This window comes from Pollicipes pollicipes, unplaced genomic scaffold, assembly GCF_011947565.3.
Source record: "Pollicipes pollicipes isolate AB1234 unplaced genomic scaffold, Ppol_2.1 Scaffold_7261;HRSCAF=8764_pilon_pilon_pilon, whole genome shotgun sequence".
NCBI lineage: Eukaryota > Metazoa > Arthropoda > Thecostraca > Pollicipedomorpha > Pollicipedidae > Pollicipes > Pollicipes pollicipes.
Genome location: NW_023597054.1, coordinates 55,235,525 through 55,255,949, shown reverse-complemented (window position 1 = coordinate 55,255,949; position 20,425 = coordinate 55,235,525). Strand labels below are relative to the sequence as shown.

Below are 20,425 nucleotides of genomic sequence, written 5' to 3'. Positions count from 1 at the left end.
GGCCCTGCGGTCTGAGCCCCTGAATGCGACCTCCGCCAGCCTTTCGGGCCCCTCGGGGTCTTGATTGTATAATCCGGGGAGGGAGGGGGCACGTGCACCCTGTGCCCCCTCCTACCTGTGTTTCTGCTTTCTCTTACTAAGACATGGAGACATTAACATTATACATTACCATACACAGACATAACATACACAGACATACATTAACAGCATTGTCGAGACATAAGACACTAAGACAAGACATTACTAAGACTCTTGCTACGAATGCAATGTAAATTACAATGCTGTTGGCATCTTGAAGGTCATAAACTGAGGGATCAGGCGTTAAATGACTATGCAGAATAAATCAGCAGTACTATTCATTTCACAATGGTTCAGTGGATCAGGGCAGCGCCTTGGATTTTGACTTGGGCAGCATGATTTTCCAGAGGTCCTCTTAGGCGACATGAGGCCTCCTCACAATGGGACCTCCTTGGCGGTGTCGTGTTCCAGGGAGGGGCACCGAGGACATGTGCTCTGCCATCAAATTGTGGCATGCATTCTCTTCAAGTGATATCCAGGATAGAGGGTTTATGGTTATCCAGCAAAGGGGCTCGCTTTCCTAAAACAGGACCTCCTATTAAGGAAAGGGCCTCCTGATGCATAGAGAGGCCTCCTAATGCAGAACAGGATGCCTCCGATTCATGGAAGGGCCTCCAAATCCAGCCAGGAGTATCGTTTTCCCAAAGCAGAGCACCTTGATCCAGAATCACAGCTATCTGATGCATGAAAACGGCCTCCGGTTACAGAAATGGGGGCCTAAAAATAGAGGGGGCCTCATGTCCCAGAACAGGGGTATGCGGAGGTCTCCCGAGGAGGTTCGTAACGGAGACCTCCCGAGCCAGCAAAGCGGGCTCCTGAACATAGTGCCGGGCCTGCTAATCTAGAGTATGGCGTGCCTTTCCCCAAAGGTGGCCTGGCGATTCAGAAACAGGCCTCTTATGTAGAACAGGATCCCCTGAGCTCGAGTTATTGCCCTCTAGCACAGTTATGAGGAGCTCTTCGATCTAAATTTTTGTAATCAATGGGTCTTTGTTTTGAGAGAAGGGAACATCCCAGCAATTTTAAAGAAGCAAACATACTCTTGAGCCCCTGCCCACCGGCGGGGTGGGACAAGTGCCCCTTTTGTGTGTGGACAAGTGCAGTGGACTCTTTCTCAGCCGCTTGCACTCAGGAGCTTTGCCAGAATTTTAATTGTGAACGTAAATGAGGGTAACGTAGATTGTGGATCGATCAATACGAGTCAGCAGTTTGTAATGGCATGGTCATCCCATATTCGTCTGGGAGTGATTAACCTCGGTTCAAAATCGAGTCTGAGAACAATGACTTAACGCAGTTTTGCCATGCGCCTCGCAAGTTTAAGAAGCACATTTCTGCTCGGCGTTGCAGTCTCTGCAGATGTCAGCACACAGGCGGAGCATGTCGGCTCAGTCTTTTGTGTAATTTGTTTTACAGGTCGATTCGAAACAAGGGTGGCAACTCCGTTTGTGCTGACCTTTGTCATGTTTGACCTCGTTTCGATCCGCCGTATTCATTACTATGAAAAGCCCCTTGCCTTTTCCGGGCACAGGGCTCCGTGGGTAGAACTCTTGGGACACATCCTATTCCCCGGCCACAGCTAGAGCCACTCAAACTCAGGCGTGGGGTTCCTGCCAGCTGCCATGTTGGCGACCCGCAGTGGTATCCCCAGGTCGAAACGGAAATCCCGACAGGGAATGAGCATACATTGGTCCCCTGCCTGACGCTGGAGACCCCCTGATGCGGTCATTTGGGCCCCATTTGGGCCAGACCGGCTCTGGGTTCCTTGCCAATACAGGACCTTTGTTAAGCACCGTGGTTTGATTAATTGAGGGCCCTGACCAACGTGAATCACGGGCCCCGGTCTTGTCCCTGTTTGTGAAACGCCTCAGTCCCAGACCTGACCCTGGAGCAAGCGGGTGACGAATCCATCGCTTGTCACGATGGCTAAGCCTCCACCACATCCTTTCAGTTTTGCACAGTAGGCTCGGGGGCTGAACGGAAAAACAGCCGTGGTTGCACGAAACCAGATTTCTCCCCGGCTTGAGCACACTTTCCTCCAAACGTTATGGAGTTGCAATTCCAACTGAACATTAAACCAGCTCTGCTGTAATTCGTCTCCACACTCTGTCTCGTCGGAAGATGTTGTTGGCATCATTATCCTTTTGTTTGGAGCCGATCGTCGAAGCCTGGTTTCGGTTCTCGACGTAGGGTCGGTGTCATGTGACTTCAGACGCTGCTGGACGTATACGGCTTCGGGAGTTACCAGTGAAAGCTGACGCGCGCGACTACTGCAGGCCGCCAAGGAAACCCCGCCCGGTATCCGCAAGACGGGGCGCAGGCTGCACCGCAGCACCCGGCTAGGCGTGTTCAACATAGCTAGTGTTATTTTAGTGGCCACTGTTGGACAATTACGTGGCTTTCATGTTGCGTTGAGCATTCACGTTGCAGCAGAGGTCGGCACACGCTTGAAAGTTCTTCCGCACGTGGACGGTTGAAACGTTGGCCACGGTTTTGGTTGCTTTCATTCCGCTGGTTCTTTTCATATTCCGCCAAGACGAAAGGTAAGACGTCATGGCAAAATCACGCAACTTTCTAGTCAGCCAATATGCTGTGGTAAACTTGGCCAGATTCAACAGGACATAAATCGTGTAACTAAAGACATGCAGAATGCAGGAGAAACGGAAAATAATCATGTAAAACGGCCCGACGCGGCCGTGGCTAGGTCAGCCAGCTATACTCAGCTGAACATGGCAGTGCGGTCTTCATTGTCTTTGTTCAGCAGAGTCACCATGTCCCGCCATGGCAAGTCGGCGTCAGGTCATCACTTGATCCCAGTCCTCCAGGAAGCTTTTCAAATACGAGCGAAGGAAAGTATATTTCGGCAGCCACGAAAAACATGATTAGAAAAGCATTTGGTTCACATTTAGACATCTTGCGAATGGACAACTCTCAGTGATACAAGGTCAGAATGCACCCTGGACCTGCACTACTTAAAGAATTATTACAGTACATACAGCCTGTCTCGGGTGAAAAAGAATAACACATCTACACTGTTCGCCTATACACCATATCACCGGCCTTCACAACAAGGGGCAATGATGACACCAATTGAGTTCAAGAGGCATACACACTGTTTCTACATACATACAGTCAATACGAGCGGATGCAAAGAAAAACAACGAAAAAAACAGACCATTGTTTTAATACCAGCAAAAACAAAAAGCACAATGTTGCTTTAGCGTCCACGCTATGGTTATATGCGTATGACATGGAGCAAAACCATCGATGCTAGACGATGACAGACATCCAAAAAGTTGCCAGTCACATTATGATCAGACCTGCCTGCAACGTTGTAATTCCGACTCATCTGCTCGCGCCAGCGTTGATACACCACATCGACATCCACATTGAAACGTACACAAGTCAGTACTTGACTGTCGCAGCACGCGCAGCAGCGCAGCGAGGAGCCCGCATGCAGCCCGGTAGCTGCGTGCTCTGGAATGGTGAGCGGCCTCCGCCCCGGCGGCAGCTGCCGCTCACACCCGGCGGCGACGGTGCGAGGCTCGTGGATGGGGCGCACGACCGGGGCGGGCTGGCCGGCCATCCCACCTCGGGCCACACGCGGCGCCCACTCCCCACCGAGATCAGCCGCGGCCCGGCCGGCTGGCCGCGCGGGCACAATCACAGTCAGATGAGCAGCTCAACGTCCGTCTGCTCGCTGAACTGGCGCGCCGCCGCCGGCGAGATGGCCGGGCCGGCGCGCGCGCTCACGTGGCGCAGAGCGGCGCACTGGCGCAGGTGCGCCAGCGCCGCCTCGCTCACGCCGCGGCAGCCGCTGACGTCGAGCCACGCCAGCGTGCGGCGCAGCGGCGCATCGGCGGCGACCAGCGCCGCCAGGCCGGCGCTGCTGAGCCGCGCACAGCCGCTGAGGTCGAGCCGCGCCAGCCGCGGCAGCTGCTGCGCCAGGCAGCGACAGCCGGCGTCGCTGACGTCCGTGCCGGCCACGGAGAGGCGGCGCAGAGCGCGCAGCCGGCTGCTGGCGTCGGTGCAGCCGGGCCGCGCCTCGGCCGGCGGCGCCAGCAGCTCGCGCAGCCGGCTGTCCGTGAGGCCCTCCACGTGCGAGAGGTCGAGCGAGAGCAGCAGGGGACAGCAGGGTGTGCGCAGGCCGGCCACAGCCGCGAACGGCACGCCCTGCAGGCTGAGGTGGCGCAGATGCGCCAGCCGGCTAACCAGCCAGCCGAGCTGCGCGGCGCCCAGCTGCGCCCAGGCCAGGTCCAGCTCGGCCGGCTGTCGGCGCATCACCGACACGAGCGTGCGCTCCGTCAGGCGCCGGTGGCCGGCCGACAGGCGCGTCCACAGGCGGCGGTCGAGCGCGGCGGCGCTCCAGGCGCGGCAGACCAGCAGGCAGGCGGCCAGGTCGGCCGGCGCCAGCCACCGGAACACGGCCACCAGCAGCTCGCGGTTCTGCAGCGGCTCGGCCGGCGGCGGCGCGGCGACCGGCGCCAGCGGCCGCACCGGGTACAGCGGCCGCCGCAGCTGGCGCCGGCTACGCGCCTGCACGTACTCGTACAGGTTGCTGAGTGTCGGTGTGCGCGTGGAGCCCTCCGGCTCCGGGTCGGGCAGCGGCGGCTCCGGCTCGGGTGGCTCCGGCAGCGCGGGCTCCTCACTGGCGACACCAGGCTCCTACAGTAGCGACAGACGGCTGCTGCCACCAACGCCAGCCGAAACTCCAGCATAGGACGGCAGCATCGCGGAGGCCAAGCACGGCAGCCCACGTGCTCCGTCACGCATGAAAACACTCGAACGTCGCAGACACAGTCTCGCGCCAGTAGGCAGCTACTCCAGTACAGCACACGCATAATACGAATCCTCTTACAGCGATTATGCAAAGCAACTCACGAAAACCGAGCCCTGGCACCATCAGTAAAACCAACTCATGGGGAACCGTATTCCCAGCACCAGCATAACCAGCTCACGCTGGTTATGCTGGTGCTGATCAAAGCACACGCAGAGCCAGCATTTTCACGACAAATGTAACGGAAGAACGTAGTGAAATACCCTACTCCATTCTGCCGGGGTGGGACTTGGCATGGCGTCTCTGGTGGAGACGCCACGCCGTGGGGTGGAGCTGAACCCCGTCACTTCGGAGCTGGGCTGGACGCCTCTGCGGGCCGCTCTGCGGGCCCCGTCGGCGCAGCGCCGCGCGTCGGCCGTCGGCGTACCTGAGCGGCGGCGGCGTGGGCCGGCGCCGGCGGCTGCGCGCCCTCGGGGCTCAGCTCCGGCCGCTGCCGGTCGTCGGTCGACTCGAGCGAGAGTGGCGCCGTCAGCGGCTCCACCGGCTCCAGCTTGGGAGGCGCCGGCGAGTCGGCGCCCGAGGCCGGCTCCGTCGTCCCGGCCGCAGCGCAGCCGCCCTGCCCGGCCGGCGCACTGTCAGCCGGTCCGGTCACGGCCCAGCGCCGCCCGGCGGCGAGCGTGTCCATCACACATGACGACCCAGTCCGCACGTGGCTGGACACCAGCGACCTCAGCAGAATACGGAGCCAACGTGTAGGAAAGGTGGGCAAAGCATGCACAGCACTTCGGCGTTTCCTTGTGTTCCCATGTGAATACGATCTGACCGCGACTCCTGCGGCTCACGGAGAACCAATCCATAAAGCCACTCAGTGCACGATCGTGAAACGACAAAAGCGCGTCAGAAGGGGTCTCTCGCATTTTCAAAGCGGCTGTTGCGAGTGTCACATACCACCAGCACATGGACGTGCACACTGTGACAGCGTTTCACCCGGCGACAGTGCGACGAGCCGCCGCCAGTCGGCGCGCACACCCCACCTGCGGCTCGGACGGCGTCGGTTGCGGCGGCTGCTCCAGCTTCGGCTGGACGCCAGGCGGCAGCCAGAGCCGCTCCCGGTCGGGCACGGCCTGCGAGGCCGGCACGCCCACCGGCTCGTCCAGGCGCACCTTCTTGGGACGGCCCGGGGGCCGGCCCGGCTTCCGCTTGGCGCCGGGCGGCATCAGCGCAGGGGGCAGCACCGGCGGCGCCTCCTCCAGACCCAGGTCCACACACTCGGGGCAGCTCCAGCAGTTGGGCAGCCCCGGCAGCACGCGGCCCTCGGTCTCTGTACTCAGCTGGTGACAACAGAGCGCACAGTCAGGCAGGCCACCGAGGACACAGCGCACAGTCCGGCGGGCCACCGAGGACAGAGCGCACAGTCAGGCGGGTCACCGAGAACAGAGCGCACAGTCCGGCGGGCCACCGAGGACAGAGCGCACAGTCCGGCGGGCCACCGAGGACAGAGCGCACAGTCCGGCGGGCCACCGAGGACACAGCGCACAGTCAGGCGGGTCACCGAAGACAGAGCGCACAGTCCAGCGGGCCACCGAGTACAGAGCGCAGTCAGGAGGGCCGCCGCAACAGAGCAAGGCTCGCGCCAGGACTACAATTCTTAGAATGCCGCAATTAACACGCCACGGCGGCAGGACTGACAGGCACAGTAGCTATGCGGTTCTACAGCACAGGAAGGCGATTACAGCATAGTAACGTAAAGTTTTATCATGGGGCACCCACCACCCTTCCACGCCTGCCCAGTATTCATGTACAGTACAGCGACTAAGACGACACTCGATAAATACAACACATCGCATAAATGCAAGGTGCAGAGCACGCGTACCCGAACCCCACCCACACAGCTAATGCCAGCTAGCCGAGTACCCCGGTATCCATGCTGGGCACCGGTACAGCAAGCGGACAGCCTGACGGCGGCGGCTGGGGGTCACAGGCCCCGGCCTGGCACACTGGCTGACCTGGCGCATGGTGCAGGCGATGTGCGCGATACGGAAGCAGCTGCGGCACTCGTACAGGGTGCTCTTCTCAGGCCGCTGCCGCTTGCCGGCGACAGGCGAGAGCGGTCGGCCCCAGCCCGTCAGCTCGCAGTAGTGACAGACGGCCGTCACCGGCAGCTGCGGCTGCGGGCGGAGCGGCACGTCAGGAGGGGCGCCGTACACAGGGGGAACACACACCACACCAGCGGGCACCAGGTCCTCAGGCGGGCGGCCGCCACCCCGGTCTGTCCCGTACACCGACGGTATGCCGTGCAGTGGGCGGGTGCTAACGCCCCCGCGCCCCGCGGAGACTGCGCCGATGTCGACAAACAGTCGCAGCGGCCGCGGAGACGCAGCCACGTACAGAAGCGCACTGACTTGACAGGGAACCGGGGCCAGCACCAGCAACATGGCATGAGTGCATCACCACGTGATTAGAGCGCACCGCACCACTCCCACCGCGCGGCATGGCTTCATACATCATGTCCAAAGTAGACGGCACGCACCACAGCCAACCCCTGGGCCCCGGTCGCAAGACCGCAGCGCCAGGGACAGGCTGCACCGCAGCAGTGGCAGGCCAAAGCTGCCTCACCACGCCGCGGGGGAGTGCCCATCGCCATGCAGGCGTACGGTGTCGCGGTCTCGGCGGAATACAACCCGGCGCAGGTCACAGCGCGGATGGAAACATCCCGCAGGGCCGTGTCACTGTCGCAGAGTCGCCAACTACAGCCGGAGGGACAGAGAGAGTACACCGGCTGGCCGTCGCCAGGGACGGGGCGCCTACCTTCTGGCAGACTCGCATCTTGCAGGACTGCTTGATGATGCCCGGACCGCCAAACTTGGGCATGTCCCGGCAGCAGGCGCACTCCCTGCACTCGTCTCGAGTGCAGCCGTCGCACTCCTTGCCTGCAACCAGCGCCGGACAATGGATCGACCCGGCATAGGGGCCTTGCTCCAACTGGGTCCAGGACCTTACACTGCAAGCGCGGTAAAGCGCGTGCAACATGTGGCCAACAAATCTGAAAACGCCGTTGAAGCCTAGCGAGAGGTAAGACCACTGATCGCAACATAGCCACCAGGTGTGGAGAGGGCCACTTCTTAATCTCAGAATCACCCAAACGATCAGGGGTCGTGATAGTGTGATGGCTTAGCTGCGCGTCTGGGAAACCAGAGATGCGGGGTTTCATTCCTCGCGGCGGCCGCCCTCACTGCCAGGGTGAGAGGCAGGCGACGCCACATAGCCTCAGTAGCTGAGTCAATCGCAAAGTCTCGATCACACACACACACTCCCCACCCCACACAAAGGGAAATCCACCTTAATCCTAAAATGTTTTTCATGCACGTGTACGACAAAGGGAGATGACCAGATACCGACCATAAATATTCCACAAAACCAAGATCCTCCACTTCGCCGCCGTTTCCGCTTCAAATGAAACTAAGGCGATCGCGTACCTGCATCGACGCGTCACACAGCCAACGGTTTAAGGGATCACGCAGCATTAGCTTGCCGACTTGGTTTTCAAGCACTGGACATTTGGCGAGTCCGTGCTCATTGCAAACATAATTAAAGTGTTTGTTTCCCTTACTGGTTCATTTCAAACGTTTGCTTCCCCTGCCGATCAAGCCAGCTTGTTTGGTTCCAATGTTGGCCCAGCTAGCCCATTCACCCCAATGCTGACCAATTTCACGTGCCTGCCTCCAATGTTCGCTTTTACCAGGCCGGCCCCAGTGGTCTCCCACGACACGCACACACACGCACACACACACATACACACGGCTGCGCGGCCCGACACGGAGCGGCGCACGCCGTCGGCCGGCTGGCCGGACCGGCCACTCACAGCGCACGCGCCGCCGACGGTCGCCCTTCTTGCCCTTGAGTACCCTCCTGGCGAGGGGCGTGGCGGCGCCGGGCGTGCGCGGGCCACGCGGACCCTTGCGCGGCGAGGCGTCCGGGTCCAGCTCCTCCTCGGCCGTCTTGACGTAGCCCTGCAGCATGAGGCGCAGCTCCTGCCGGCGCGGCGCGGCGGCGGCGTCAGCGGCGGCGCGCATGGTCGGCGACACGGGCCGAGACGCGCTCCGGCGCCGGGCCAGCGCCGCGTGAGCGTGTGTTGGCAGCACAACGCAGAGCTAGTGAAACTCAGAGACGGTAGAGTGGTCCACCGCTCGGCCGCTGAGCCGTCTTACTACAGTACAGGGGCAACTACAATACAGTTACTACAGAACGGGAGTACTGGGGGCGCACCGTCTGCATTATGAGAGTGTAGACGGCATTCATTTTTGTGAGCACAGCTTCGATGACCTTGCGCATCGCGGTCACCGGCTGTCCGCTGTCTGGCCGCTATCGGCATCCGTTGTCTGGCCGCATCGTGCCAGTCGCCCCGCTCCTGCCCGACCTGCCCAACAGCAGGGCACTCTCCGCACATGTGCGTTGTCCGTCCGTCGCTCGGTCTGTACCAGTCCGTCCACCGTCAGGTCCGCACCTGTCTGCCCGCCGTCAGGTCCGTACCCGTCCGTCTGCCGCCAGGCCCGTACCCGTCCGTCCGCCGCCAGGTTCACACCTGTCCGTCCACCGCCAGACCCGTGGTAGTCTGTCCGCCGCCAGGTCCGTACCCGTCCGTCTGCCGCCAGGTCCGCACCTGTCCGCCCGCCGTCAGGTCCGTACCCGTCCGTCCGCTGCCAGGTCCGTACCTGTCGGTCTGCCGCCAGGTCGGCACCTGTCCGCCCGCCGTCATGTCCGTACCTGTCCGTTGTCAGGCCACTGCAGCGCCGGCTGGCCGGTGACCGCCAGCTTGGGACAGTCGAAGCGGTGCCGCTCCACCAGCAGGCGCACGTCGCCGATCAGCGCGATCGGGTCGCGGATCAGCTCCGGCACGCACTTGCGCGACGCCGGCTGGCCATGCAGGTACAGCACGATCGCCTGCCGGCCGGCCGGCCCGTCAGCGGCTGCCACGACGTCGGCCGGCCCCACCGGCACCCAGTGCTTGACGCTCAGCGTCGGAGGCGTCCCGGGTGGGGTCGCGTGAGCAGTGGCCACACGTTTGGCCGGGGCCGGGCGGTCTCGTGATACCGTGCAGACGTGTCACTCCCGGAAAGGTGACCGTACATAGGGCGATCAGAAGCGTGTCGTCCGTTTCCAGACCGCGCCACCCGAACACATCGCCGTGGGGAGGCACCATTGGGTGATGGAATATTCAGGGCTGGACAGATCAAACAGGGCGAGGCCGACGCCGGTCCCGTCCCGGCACGGCACAGCGTCGGCCGCGCCAGGCCGGCTACATACATCAACATCACGAATGGCGTGGGTTACATTTACATGTGGCGGCAACCGGCACCATTTATCAGCGCAACACCGTCCCGCGCCACGTGCTAATCCGACGCCCGCCATCGCCCAGCAGTCCCAACACACACACACACACACACACGCCACCAGTCCCGGACTGCGCCAGTCGACCTGACCCGACCTAGCCCGGTCACCGGTGGGCGCGAGCTGCGGCGACGGGGGCGGCGCAAGCGCGCGCACCCACCTTGAGGCCGTGCAGCTCGAAGGGCGTGAGGTGGACGTGCGGCGCGGCCGGCCGCGGCGGCGGCGGCGCCCGCTCGGACAGCTCGTCCAGGCCCAGCACCAGGTGCGAGCGGCCCAGCAGGCAGTGCACGTACCGCTCCAGCACGTACCACAGCATCTCCGTGAAGAACGGGTAGCGGTACTTCTGCTGCACCTGTGGCGGCGCCGGGCGGCGGGGCAGCGTCAGGCGACAGCGCCGGCGAGGGCGAGGTCCGGCAAACCGATCCGTCGACCAATAGCTCATTCGCGCTAATAGGACGAGCAGTCGACGAGCACACGTTCCATGAGTCAATACGTTGGGCAGTCTCAATGCCCATACAAACCAGGCTTATCACAATCGCTCGATGAGCACAAATCGGAACACGACGGCATCAGCCGCGGGCGGGCGGTGCTCTTGTCGCAAACGATGTCATCCACTGACGGCAGCGCTGGACGGAACCGGCTATTTTTCTGCGCGCGTGACCGCCCTCGTCCCCTCCCTCGTCCCCTGTGCTGACCAAACTCCGTCAATACGACACTGCGGCGCGGAGCGGACGCGTCCAAACGTAAACATATGAACACGTTCCACCACTTACCGAGGCGGCCGGGCGACGCGGCGGCCCCGGACGCCACACTCACCGGGCGGCGCGGCGGCCCTGGACGGCACACTCACCGCGCGGCGCGGTGGCCCCGGACGCCACACTCACCGGGCGGCGCGGCGGCCCCGGACGCCACACTCACCGGGCGGCGCGGCGGCCCCGGACGGCACACTCACCGGGCGGCGCGGCGGCCCCGGACGGCACACTCACCGGGGCGGCGCGGCGGCCCCGGACGCCACACTCACCGGACGGCGCGGCGGCCCCGGACGCCACACTCACCGGGCGGCGCGGCGGCCCCGGACGCCACACTCACCGGGGCGGCGCGGCGGCCCCGGACGCCACACTCACCGGGCGGCGCGGCGGCCCCGGACGGCACACTCACCCGAGTTGCGTCCTCCACTTTGGCGATCTTCAGCTGCTTGTCCACGGCGAAGCTGTGCAGGAAGTTGCCGCCGAACACGAGCGAGTCGGCGGGCGTGTAGACAGCATGGATCCAGCCTGCGACGCGGGGCACATCAGACCGGCGCGACACGTCTGGCTGGGGCGCGGACACATCAGACCGGTACGGCACGGCTGGCTGGGGCGTGTCGACACATCAGACCGGTACGGCACGCCTGACTGAGGCGCGTGGACACATCAGACCAGCACGGCACGCCTGGCTGGGGCGCGTGGACACATCAGACCGGTACGGCACGTCCGGCTGGGGCGCGTGGACACATCAGACCAGCACGGCACGTCCGGCTGGGGCGCGTGGACACATCAGACCGGTACGGCACGTCCGGCTGGGGCGCGTGGACACATCAGACCAGCACGGCACGGCTGGCTGGGGCGCGTGGACACATCAGACCAGCACGGCACGTCCGGCTGGGACGCGTGGACACATCAGACCGGTACGGCACCGTCCGGCTGGGGCGCGTGGACACATCAGACCGGTACGGCACGCCTGACTGAGGCGCGTGGACACATCAGACCAGCACGGCACGCCTGGCTGGGGCGCGTGGACACATCAGACCGGTACGTCACGGCTGGCTGGGGCGCGTGGACACATCAGACCGGTACGGCACGTCCGGCTGGGACGCGTGGACACATCAGACCGGTACGGCACCGTCCGGCTGGGGCGCGTGGACACATCAGACCGGTACGGCACGGCTGGCTGGGGCGCGTGGACACATCAGACCGGTACGGCACGGCCGGCTGGGGCGCGTGGACACATCAGACCGGTACGGCACGTCCGGCTGGGACGCGTGGACACATCAGACCGGTACGGCACCGTCCGGCTGGGGCGCGTGGACACATCAGACCGGTACGGCACGGCTGGCTGGGGCGCGTGGACACATCAGACCGGTACGGCACGGCTGGCTGGGGCGCGTGGACACATCAGACCGGTACGGCACGTCCGGCTGGGGCGCGTGGACACATCAGACCGGTACGGCACCGTCCGGCTGGGGCGCGTGGACACATCAGGCCGATACGGCATGCCCGGCTGGGGCGCGTGGACACATCAGACCGGTACGTCACGGCTGGCTGGGGCGCGTGGACACATCAGACCGGTACGGCACGCCTGGCTGGGGCGCATGCACACATCAGACCAGCACGGCACGGCTGGCTGGCTGGCGTCCGGCTACACCGACACGCAGACACGCAACGAATGACGAATGTCACCGAGCCACCGCGAGACCCACGGTGTACGTTTGGTGCACGTGGATCCGGTGGTTTGTGTAACGCGTTTTCTTGATGGATCCCGTACTGGATCAGTTATGGCCAAATCGACAGCTGCTTCCCTCAAACAGCGCCGTACTGAAAAGCCTAGCATCCGGATCACAGACCCTGTTTATCCAGGGACTTCGGCAATTATCTTGTTGACGATCACAAACAACAGCCAACAATTCTCAAACTTACGAAATCAATCTCATAGCTATTGCCATCGCTAAGTGACTGGCAGCCACCATCAATACTTAAGTTTAGGATCAATGACAAGGCTATCGCAAACGGCGCCGCCCTGCACCCCGCCATAACCCAGCCGCTCTACACCCGATCGCCAGGGGGAACCGGCTGGGTTTTTTTTCTCGTTCGACATGCCCATCCCTTGCCCAGTAATTCGCACTCCCCTCACTATTCGCCGAATCGGGCATCTGCTGTTCGTGCCTTCTCCCACCAATCCACCAGAAAACCGTTTCCTGGGACTATACGCCATATCCGGCTGGCGATCTCCAGTAACTCCAGCCGGCCCCACGCCCTCCAGCAACGAGTGGTTGCCGCGAAGCCAAACCCACCGGTGGGGATGAAGAAGGTGTCGCCGGGCTTGAGCTCGATCCTGCCGCACTGCTCCACCGTGTCGCCGAAGAAGACGTCTCCCTGTTTGCCGGACAGCACCCAGTTTTCGTAGAGCTGCACGTTCTGGTCGCTGGGCGGGATCAGCCAGAAGACCTGCCGACAGGAGGACTCGCATCACGCGCCCCGCCGTCGCCCTCCACACCCTCGCGGCCGCGACGGTGAGGCGAGCGTCAGCTGGCGGTAACACGTGACCTAGGAGTCAGCTGAGCGAGGCTGGCGTCAAGCTCCGCCTGAGATGTCACAACTGTAAGCTTGGTGGTACCTGCGCCCCAATGTCAGGACAAACATTCACCATCGGAGATGTTCGTCGATGTGTACAGCGCCATCACGGGACACACCGCGTCAAACATAGCAGCGGCCATCCTGACCACGCATTGTTTACCTTGCCGCCCTTGAGAACATGGTACCAGACCGATGTGCCCCCGAAGTCGATGTGGAAGTCGGTGTAGCAGCCGTTGACCGACATGAGGCAGTACTTCTGCACCTTGGGGTACATCATGTCGTCCAGCACGTTGGTGGACTCTGTCTGCAGCTCCTTGAGGTGGCGCGGCCAGACGCGGTCCACCCAGTCGATCTGCCGCACCTGGGGGGCGGTCCGGACGCGGCTGGAGCACATCTCGACCAACACGCGGCGCGCACGAGGGCAGAGGACGGGGGGGGGGGGGGGAAGACGAGTGATCGCAGCACGTGGTGACCGTTTACCATGCACACGTGGAAGCAGAACGGGCTTCAAATGTGCATGACAGATGCGTGTCAATATCGTGGTGCCAAAATGAAATTTGCTACTCTCAAAGGAACCGCATCAAAGCCAGGCAATGGTGCACGTACTCACAAATGAGATACTTCGAGGTGACAAACGATAAATACGGGATGGGAGAAAACGTTGCGTCGAGGAGAGCGTGTTGGAAAACCACGAAGTTTAACACCATTATCTTCTGTTTCCCTGAAGGCGTTGACCGAGCGGCCGGATCGACGACCAACCACTCACTAAACCAAGTATGACTAGACGACTTGCTAAGATGATGACGGATGGCTAGACAACTTCAAGAATTCAGTTATGAGGAAACGGAATCAATGTCTTCCCCTTCACCAGGCAAATACAGGACAGGTAGCGGCGGATACGATACGACACAGCAACGTAACACCGCCTAGCTCCATGTCTCCGGGCTTCTCCCGAAAAGCAGAGAATTCCGCTCTCGCGACGTGGCGTCCGCCGTCCGTCCATCCGTCGGTCTGCCCGGCACCCGGCGCCTCTCTGCGCCACCCCAAACCCACCACGGTCGGCGCGTCCACCAGCCTCTCCAGCTTGGTGTGGCTGAACTCCAGGCTGATGACGTTCAGCAGCCGGTCTTTGGCGGGGTTCTCGAAGTACTGCTGCCACTCCTTCATCGTCATCTCCATGTTCTTCTGCGTGCGCACGTCCATGACGTCCAGCATCCGCCTGGAGCCTGCCAACCCCGCGGCGAGCCTCGGATGAGCCTCTCGGTTCATACCGGTGGTGCATTTTAACGGCGACACGGCGGTCAGGAAACCGACACGCTTAGGTAACAATAGTACGGGCTTAACTTCCTTCCACCTGGCACCAACGTGGTGTGCCAACCCAAGCGGGAATCGCTGCGTTCCATGAGGTGTCCAGGGAATGCGATATGACACTGCTTGTCGCGAGTGATGACGCTTGAATTTTACCTAATTATTCCGCATGAGCGTGCTGTGCGTCCAGGTAAGCGTCGTTCGGGGTAGCCCGGTCGTTATGCGACAGCTGACGCCTAAGAATTTCATTACGGCACCAGGTCTTCAGACTATGGCGTTCCGTCCTACGATAGACCCTTCTGGTTCGAGATCAGAATGAGACAGTCTAATAATCGACGGCATTACCGGACGGCGTGATTATTGTCTGGTTTGATCCGAGACGCGCAGCACCCACGGGAGCGATGTTCCCAGGCGACCCTCGGGGTAGGGAGGATGCCGCACTAACCGACAGCCAGGCGACACTCGGGGTAGGCAGGATACCGTACTAACCGACAGCCAGGCGACACTCGGGGTGGGGAGGATGCCGTACTAACCGACAGCCAGACGCACGTCGTTTATCGTGAAGCTCGAGGGCGGAACGTTAATGCCGAGATGATCTTTCGAATGGAAGACCAGCGGTGTGGAAAACCCGTTCACCTGGATCCAGGCTAGGTCGAAATCTGTAAAGTGGACAGCCATATCACGTGCCACGACGACGGCGCGATCCGTACGGCTACCGTGTACAACAGCTGGCAGGTCGCGGCTATGACATATGGAACGGTGTCCCCAACTACGAGCTGGTACAAACGTCATGAACTGCGCGCGACCGATAGCAGGTCAGCCACATCAATAACACCATAAAAAGAGTGATTTATGAGTAACGGAGAGGAACCGAAACATCAACTGATACAGACGTAGAGCTAAGTCAGAGAGGACATCAAGAATCAGAGGTTCATAATACCTTTTCCCTCCATTTCCTTGACAAAACATTGTGGAAAATTGTCGCTGGCGATTTTCTGATCCAGATCGAACGATCGTTGTCCTTCCAATTCTTCTTCAGCCAAATTCCAATCATCTGTGTATATTTTCCTGTCCTTTTCACGCTGCAAGGTAGAAGATACGTGTGATTGATCGAAACGTTACACTCCGATCAACACTTAATGGTGGGTCAGGCAGGCAGTGTTTCATCAAACAGTGAACTATAACCTGACCATAACCTGTCTTAACCATAACATGTCACCTTTGGAATAAAGAAGACAACTTTACACACACATACGCACATGATTGCAAATCAAACGACCATTGGTTGTATAAACTGCAAAAGAACATCTTACGGAACACAGTGAAAAAGCCAGCTGGGATTTTCAAGCACACACTGGTGAAGCCCACAGCTTTTTGTACTAGCCTGTGAAGATCCCGTTCGTTAGCTTAACTACATAAGAAGAAAGCCAGCGGCGCAATTTTCAACAGTGAAGCTGGCTCCACATCCATCATTCCCCAACCTCGCATTGTTTAGCCTCGGATGACATCTCTCCGGTGCAGCGCCGCCTCCGACGGCTGAGGTCTCCGCCCACCGCCGCGTCAGAATAAGCCGACCGACGCCCACGCTTAAAGTCGTCCGACGTTTTTAGATTGATGACGCCCATTTACGGGAGTAGCTTTATTTAACGCTGCGACGACTCCCCCTCCCCCCCCCCCCCCCTCTGAACGGGGCGAGGGCGAAACGGCTAGGACGGGGACAGAACGCAACGGGTAGTCGGGTCATACCGCGCCCTCAGACCAACGGCAGCTCACAGCACGCCCTCAGGCCTACGGGTAGGCGGCCTAGTCCGCGTCCTCAGGCCCACGGCAGCTCACACCGCGCCTTCAGGCCTATGGGCAGGCGCCCTACTCCGCGCCCTCAGGCCCACCGCGGCTCCCACCGCACTCTGAGGCCCACGGCGGACGAGGGCCGCGAATCATGGAATGCAACATTTCAGAAACATCCAAACACGGACTAAAGTGCGAGGTTCGTGGCATTCTCTCCCCACGGGGGGGGGGGGGGGGGCATGCGGATGTCGTATCTTCGTTGGAACACTGACATCAAGTGCGTTCTGTCCCCACCCCCCACCACACACCTACCTTGTTCTCACCTTCAGGTCATCAGTGTGTCCTTTCCCCAGGCCATCAGTGAGCCCCACCCAGGCCTTAGTGAAACGTCTATATGGAGGAGGAAATATAATGAAATTCCACTTGTCCTAAAATGTCATTGATCAATGTGTGGCTTGAGACAAACAACAAAGAACCTTCCATCTGAAATGACAGTGACTGGCTGCTACTTCATGTTTTCTTGTCATCATGAAATGTACCATGACAACAAGCAACACTGATCAGAGGACATCTGTGTCCAGCCCTATACTGTTTGGGTGCCACCCTGGAGTTCATCTACTCCTCCAAACAGAATGGATCTTAGACATTTGGTATGCATCAGATCCCAAATCTGTTATTTACACCTTGCAGTAAATGACCAGAGCTCCCATATTCTAAAGTATAATTTATTCCTTTCCCATCAACATGCACCATTCCAATGACAGATGTAGTCATAGACACCTCAAACTTCATAACATAAACCCAGCTCTAACCTAAAAATAATGTAACAGTAAAACTATGCAATGCTACACTGACAACAATAACTTAACATGGCAGTGGGAAATACATCCCAGAATATCTGGTGGAATGATGAACACATCAGCCGGGAAACGTGGGTGTTGACATGTATGATGATTTGCTTTTTACATTGTTTAGCACATAAGATTCTAGATGTGTATATGCAGCTTTGGTCCTTTTTCAGAAAGACATTGCATAGTTCCAGAAGTCTATGAAACAGACTCTATCATAGTTCTTTAATTGAATGTGTTGGGCACCAAGCAATGCACAAAAAACATTTATGGCCCCCTTTAAGGACACACATGGGTTGACACACGATGGGTGGTTTTCTCCTGAAGGGGATGTGCTACATTTATTTGTTCTTCATCTTTCAAAGCTATGATTCCCTGCACTGCATGCTCACACTATGATAGCTGAGTCTTTGGTAGATTTTCTTGCATGACACCAAACTGCAAATTTGGGTTGCAGAACTCTGCAACTGAGGTGATGTTCCCACCCATCACATGACTCACTGCAAACTGCCAAACACTGCTGATTGCTGTGGTCAAGGAATACAAACACACAACTAACATATCATCCACTCAGGGCCTGGATGTTCAAGGTACAGATAGAGGTTCATCAAGAGGACCATGGCAAAATAGTTTTGGTTTTGAGTTTTAGCAATAAAGCCCTTGGTTCCTTGATAGTGTTTGACCCATACTTCTTTGTATGTTAATGGTCTGTTATTGCTACAATACGTGATCCCATCCTACTATGCTGAAGAACCAGCAGCTCAAGACCTTTCATGCCTCCATGAATACATGAATTATATTGATTTGATCATATTATTTATATGGAACAATGTCTTCATTTCCCACCAGACTTATACATTTGGTTATGCTTAAGTTCACTTAATTATTCATACTATCTTTACACTTTGCTTCCCTATGTTGCATCCTGTAGCACATGTGTGTCACACAGTGCTATGAAGTGTGTCAAAAATGAATTATGATATTGCAGATGGTGGTAGAACATGTGTAACTTACACAAATTCCACCATCATCTGTAAATTCATTAGTTGACACAATCCATTTCTCTTGTTACCATTTCATTTGATGGCTAACTTTCCTGTACTTGTTTTTGAAGAGGTCATATTCATCTTATCATTCAGCATGTTTTTACCAACTATAGGCCAGCCTCATGACCAATCTTGATATTTTGTTGGTGTGGCAGGGGCCATGGGTGTATCTGTTGGTTGGGCACTAGATGGGTCACGCACAAACAAAATCATTTTACCAGGCATGGAATATTTTCTGTACCCAAAACTGGGCAGGGAAACAGAGAGCAGTGAGTTTGACAAGAAAAACCTGGAAAACCATCATATATCATGGGTTTGGCTATTTTTGGAAATGGCCAAATGCAATCCAGCACTGCCAGCAGAAATCTATTTGAATGCATCAAACAACCTGACAATTTGAGTTCCACAACATGAGGTTGCAAGCTGCAACCTGTGGTTTTATGCAATGTCAAATACTATTGTCTTATATTTTGCTCCAGATGCCACCTGGTAGCCAATGTAAACATGCCACAAGAACATGAGGGGCAGACAGAATTCCACCCAAATAACATGGCAAACTGACACATTTTGGGCAGATTTTAGCCTTCCTCATCCCAAAACAATTTGCATCACATTTTTTGATAGGCTTTTACAAATTGAAAGTTGTGCCCCACCTCTGCCCCCAAAAGATCCCAAAATCAGTAATGGTATGCAGACCTGTATGTGTGCACCACAATATGTAACTAAATAATCAAGCAGCAGATGGCTTCAGCCTATTATTTATCTGCTCCAAAAATGCTGAACATCAGCTAGAGCAAATTCGTCATATCTTCGGGCAGGGGACTGCTGATGAATCATTTGATTACATGCCTGAGGTAGTGTTTGGCACAATTTAACTGGACCAGCAACATTAGAGTGATACCAATTTGCATCCTTGTCATTGCATGATTAAAGGTTCCTTGTAAGGACAGGATTTCCCGAATGCCAACCGATAATTCGAAAATCTCATCCTTATCTTTCCAACTGGAAGTCATCTTTTGATTATCACTCCGTGACCCACCGTTTTGATTCTTCGCGTCTTTCTGGCTTTCTTCGGAGAGTCACCATCTTCATCACCAGATCCTCCCGCCATGCTTTGAGAACAAATTCACTTTCAATCCGACCACTCAACCAGCCACCGACGTTCACCCCACCATATCACCGGACCCACCGCCCTATCCAGCAATACAACACACCAAATCCGGCTAATTGTTATGCGTTCTGTAGTCCCTAACTTGAGGCAAGTGTGACGCACCCAGTTTTGGCGCAAGGGAACTTTATTTGACGCCTAGAGGTATTATGCAACCAAATTATGGTGCAGGGCAAGTGGTGAATATCCTTGTTTTTTTGCCCTTGAGCAAGATTTTCATACTGTGATTGCAGTCACCATCGATGCAGCAATTTCAGATTGGTTTTTCAAATAAAAAACAATCTTTGCGTCGACCAAATGTCTTAAATTCTAATTTGAGCATCAAGGACGCCAATGAATATGGCCGAAATCCGGGGTCAAATCAGGATTTGAGGGCAAGGCCAATTTTACTGGGTCAGCCTCCCAGTCGATTTTAAAAAGGGGCACCCCTGCTGAGCAGTGAAAATGGTCCAACCTACCCACAAAATACGCTAGCAAATAGATTCTCCCAGATTCGGCCCACCTTCTTTGAAAAGTCGGGGAGGGGGGGGGGGCTCGACCGAAAGTTTAGGGGAATGGCTGGAGCCCCACCCCCCACAAGGGGTGCAGGGGCGTTTATTTGGCTTTTTCGACGCATCGATTGCTGAGGTCATATTGCTCCTTGGTCTGTCCTCGATCCTCTCTTCCACCCTGCCTTCATCGCCGTGTTCTACTCT

At 58.0% G+C, this 20,425-nt stretch overlaps 1 protein-coding gene across 1 annotated transcript; it reads right to left on the bottom strand.

The window, feature by feature from the left end:
- Positions 1–3,831: 3,831 nt before the first annotated feature.
- Positions 3,832–19,768, bottom strand: LOC119111633 (jmjC domain-containing histone demethylation protein 1; the record flags this gene model as incomplete). Its single annotated transcript, XM_037235441.1, has 14 exons — positions 19,602–19,768; positions 15,821–15,962; positions 15,414–15,539; positions 14,626–14,798; positions 13,733–13,933; positions 13,290–13,443; positions 11,399–11,514; positions 10,401–10,592; positions 9,617–9,793; positions 8,715–8,883; positions 7,661–7,782; positions 6,859–7,020; positions 5,887–6,183; positions 3,832–4,413 (listed from the first exon to the last, which is right to left on the bottom strand). Coding segments are annotated over exons 1-14 (2,685 nt in total), but the record flags the coding sequence as incomplete, so codon positions are not given.
- Between the last annotated feature and the right edge of the window lie 657 nt (positions 19,769–20,425).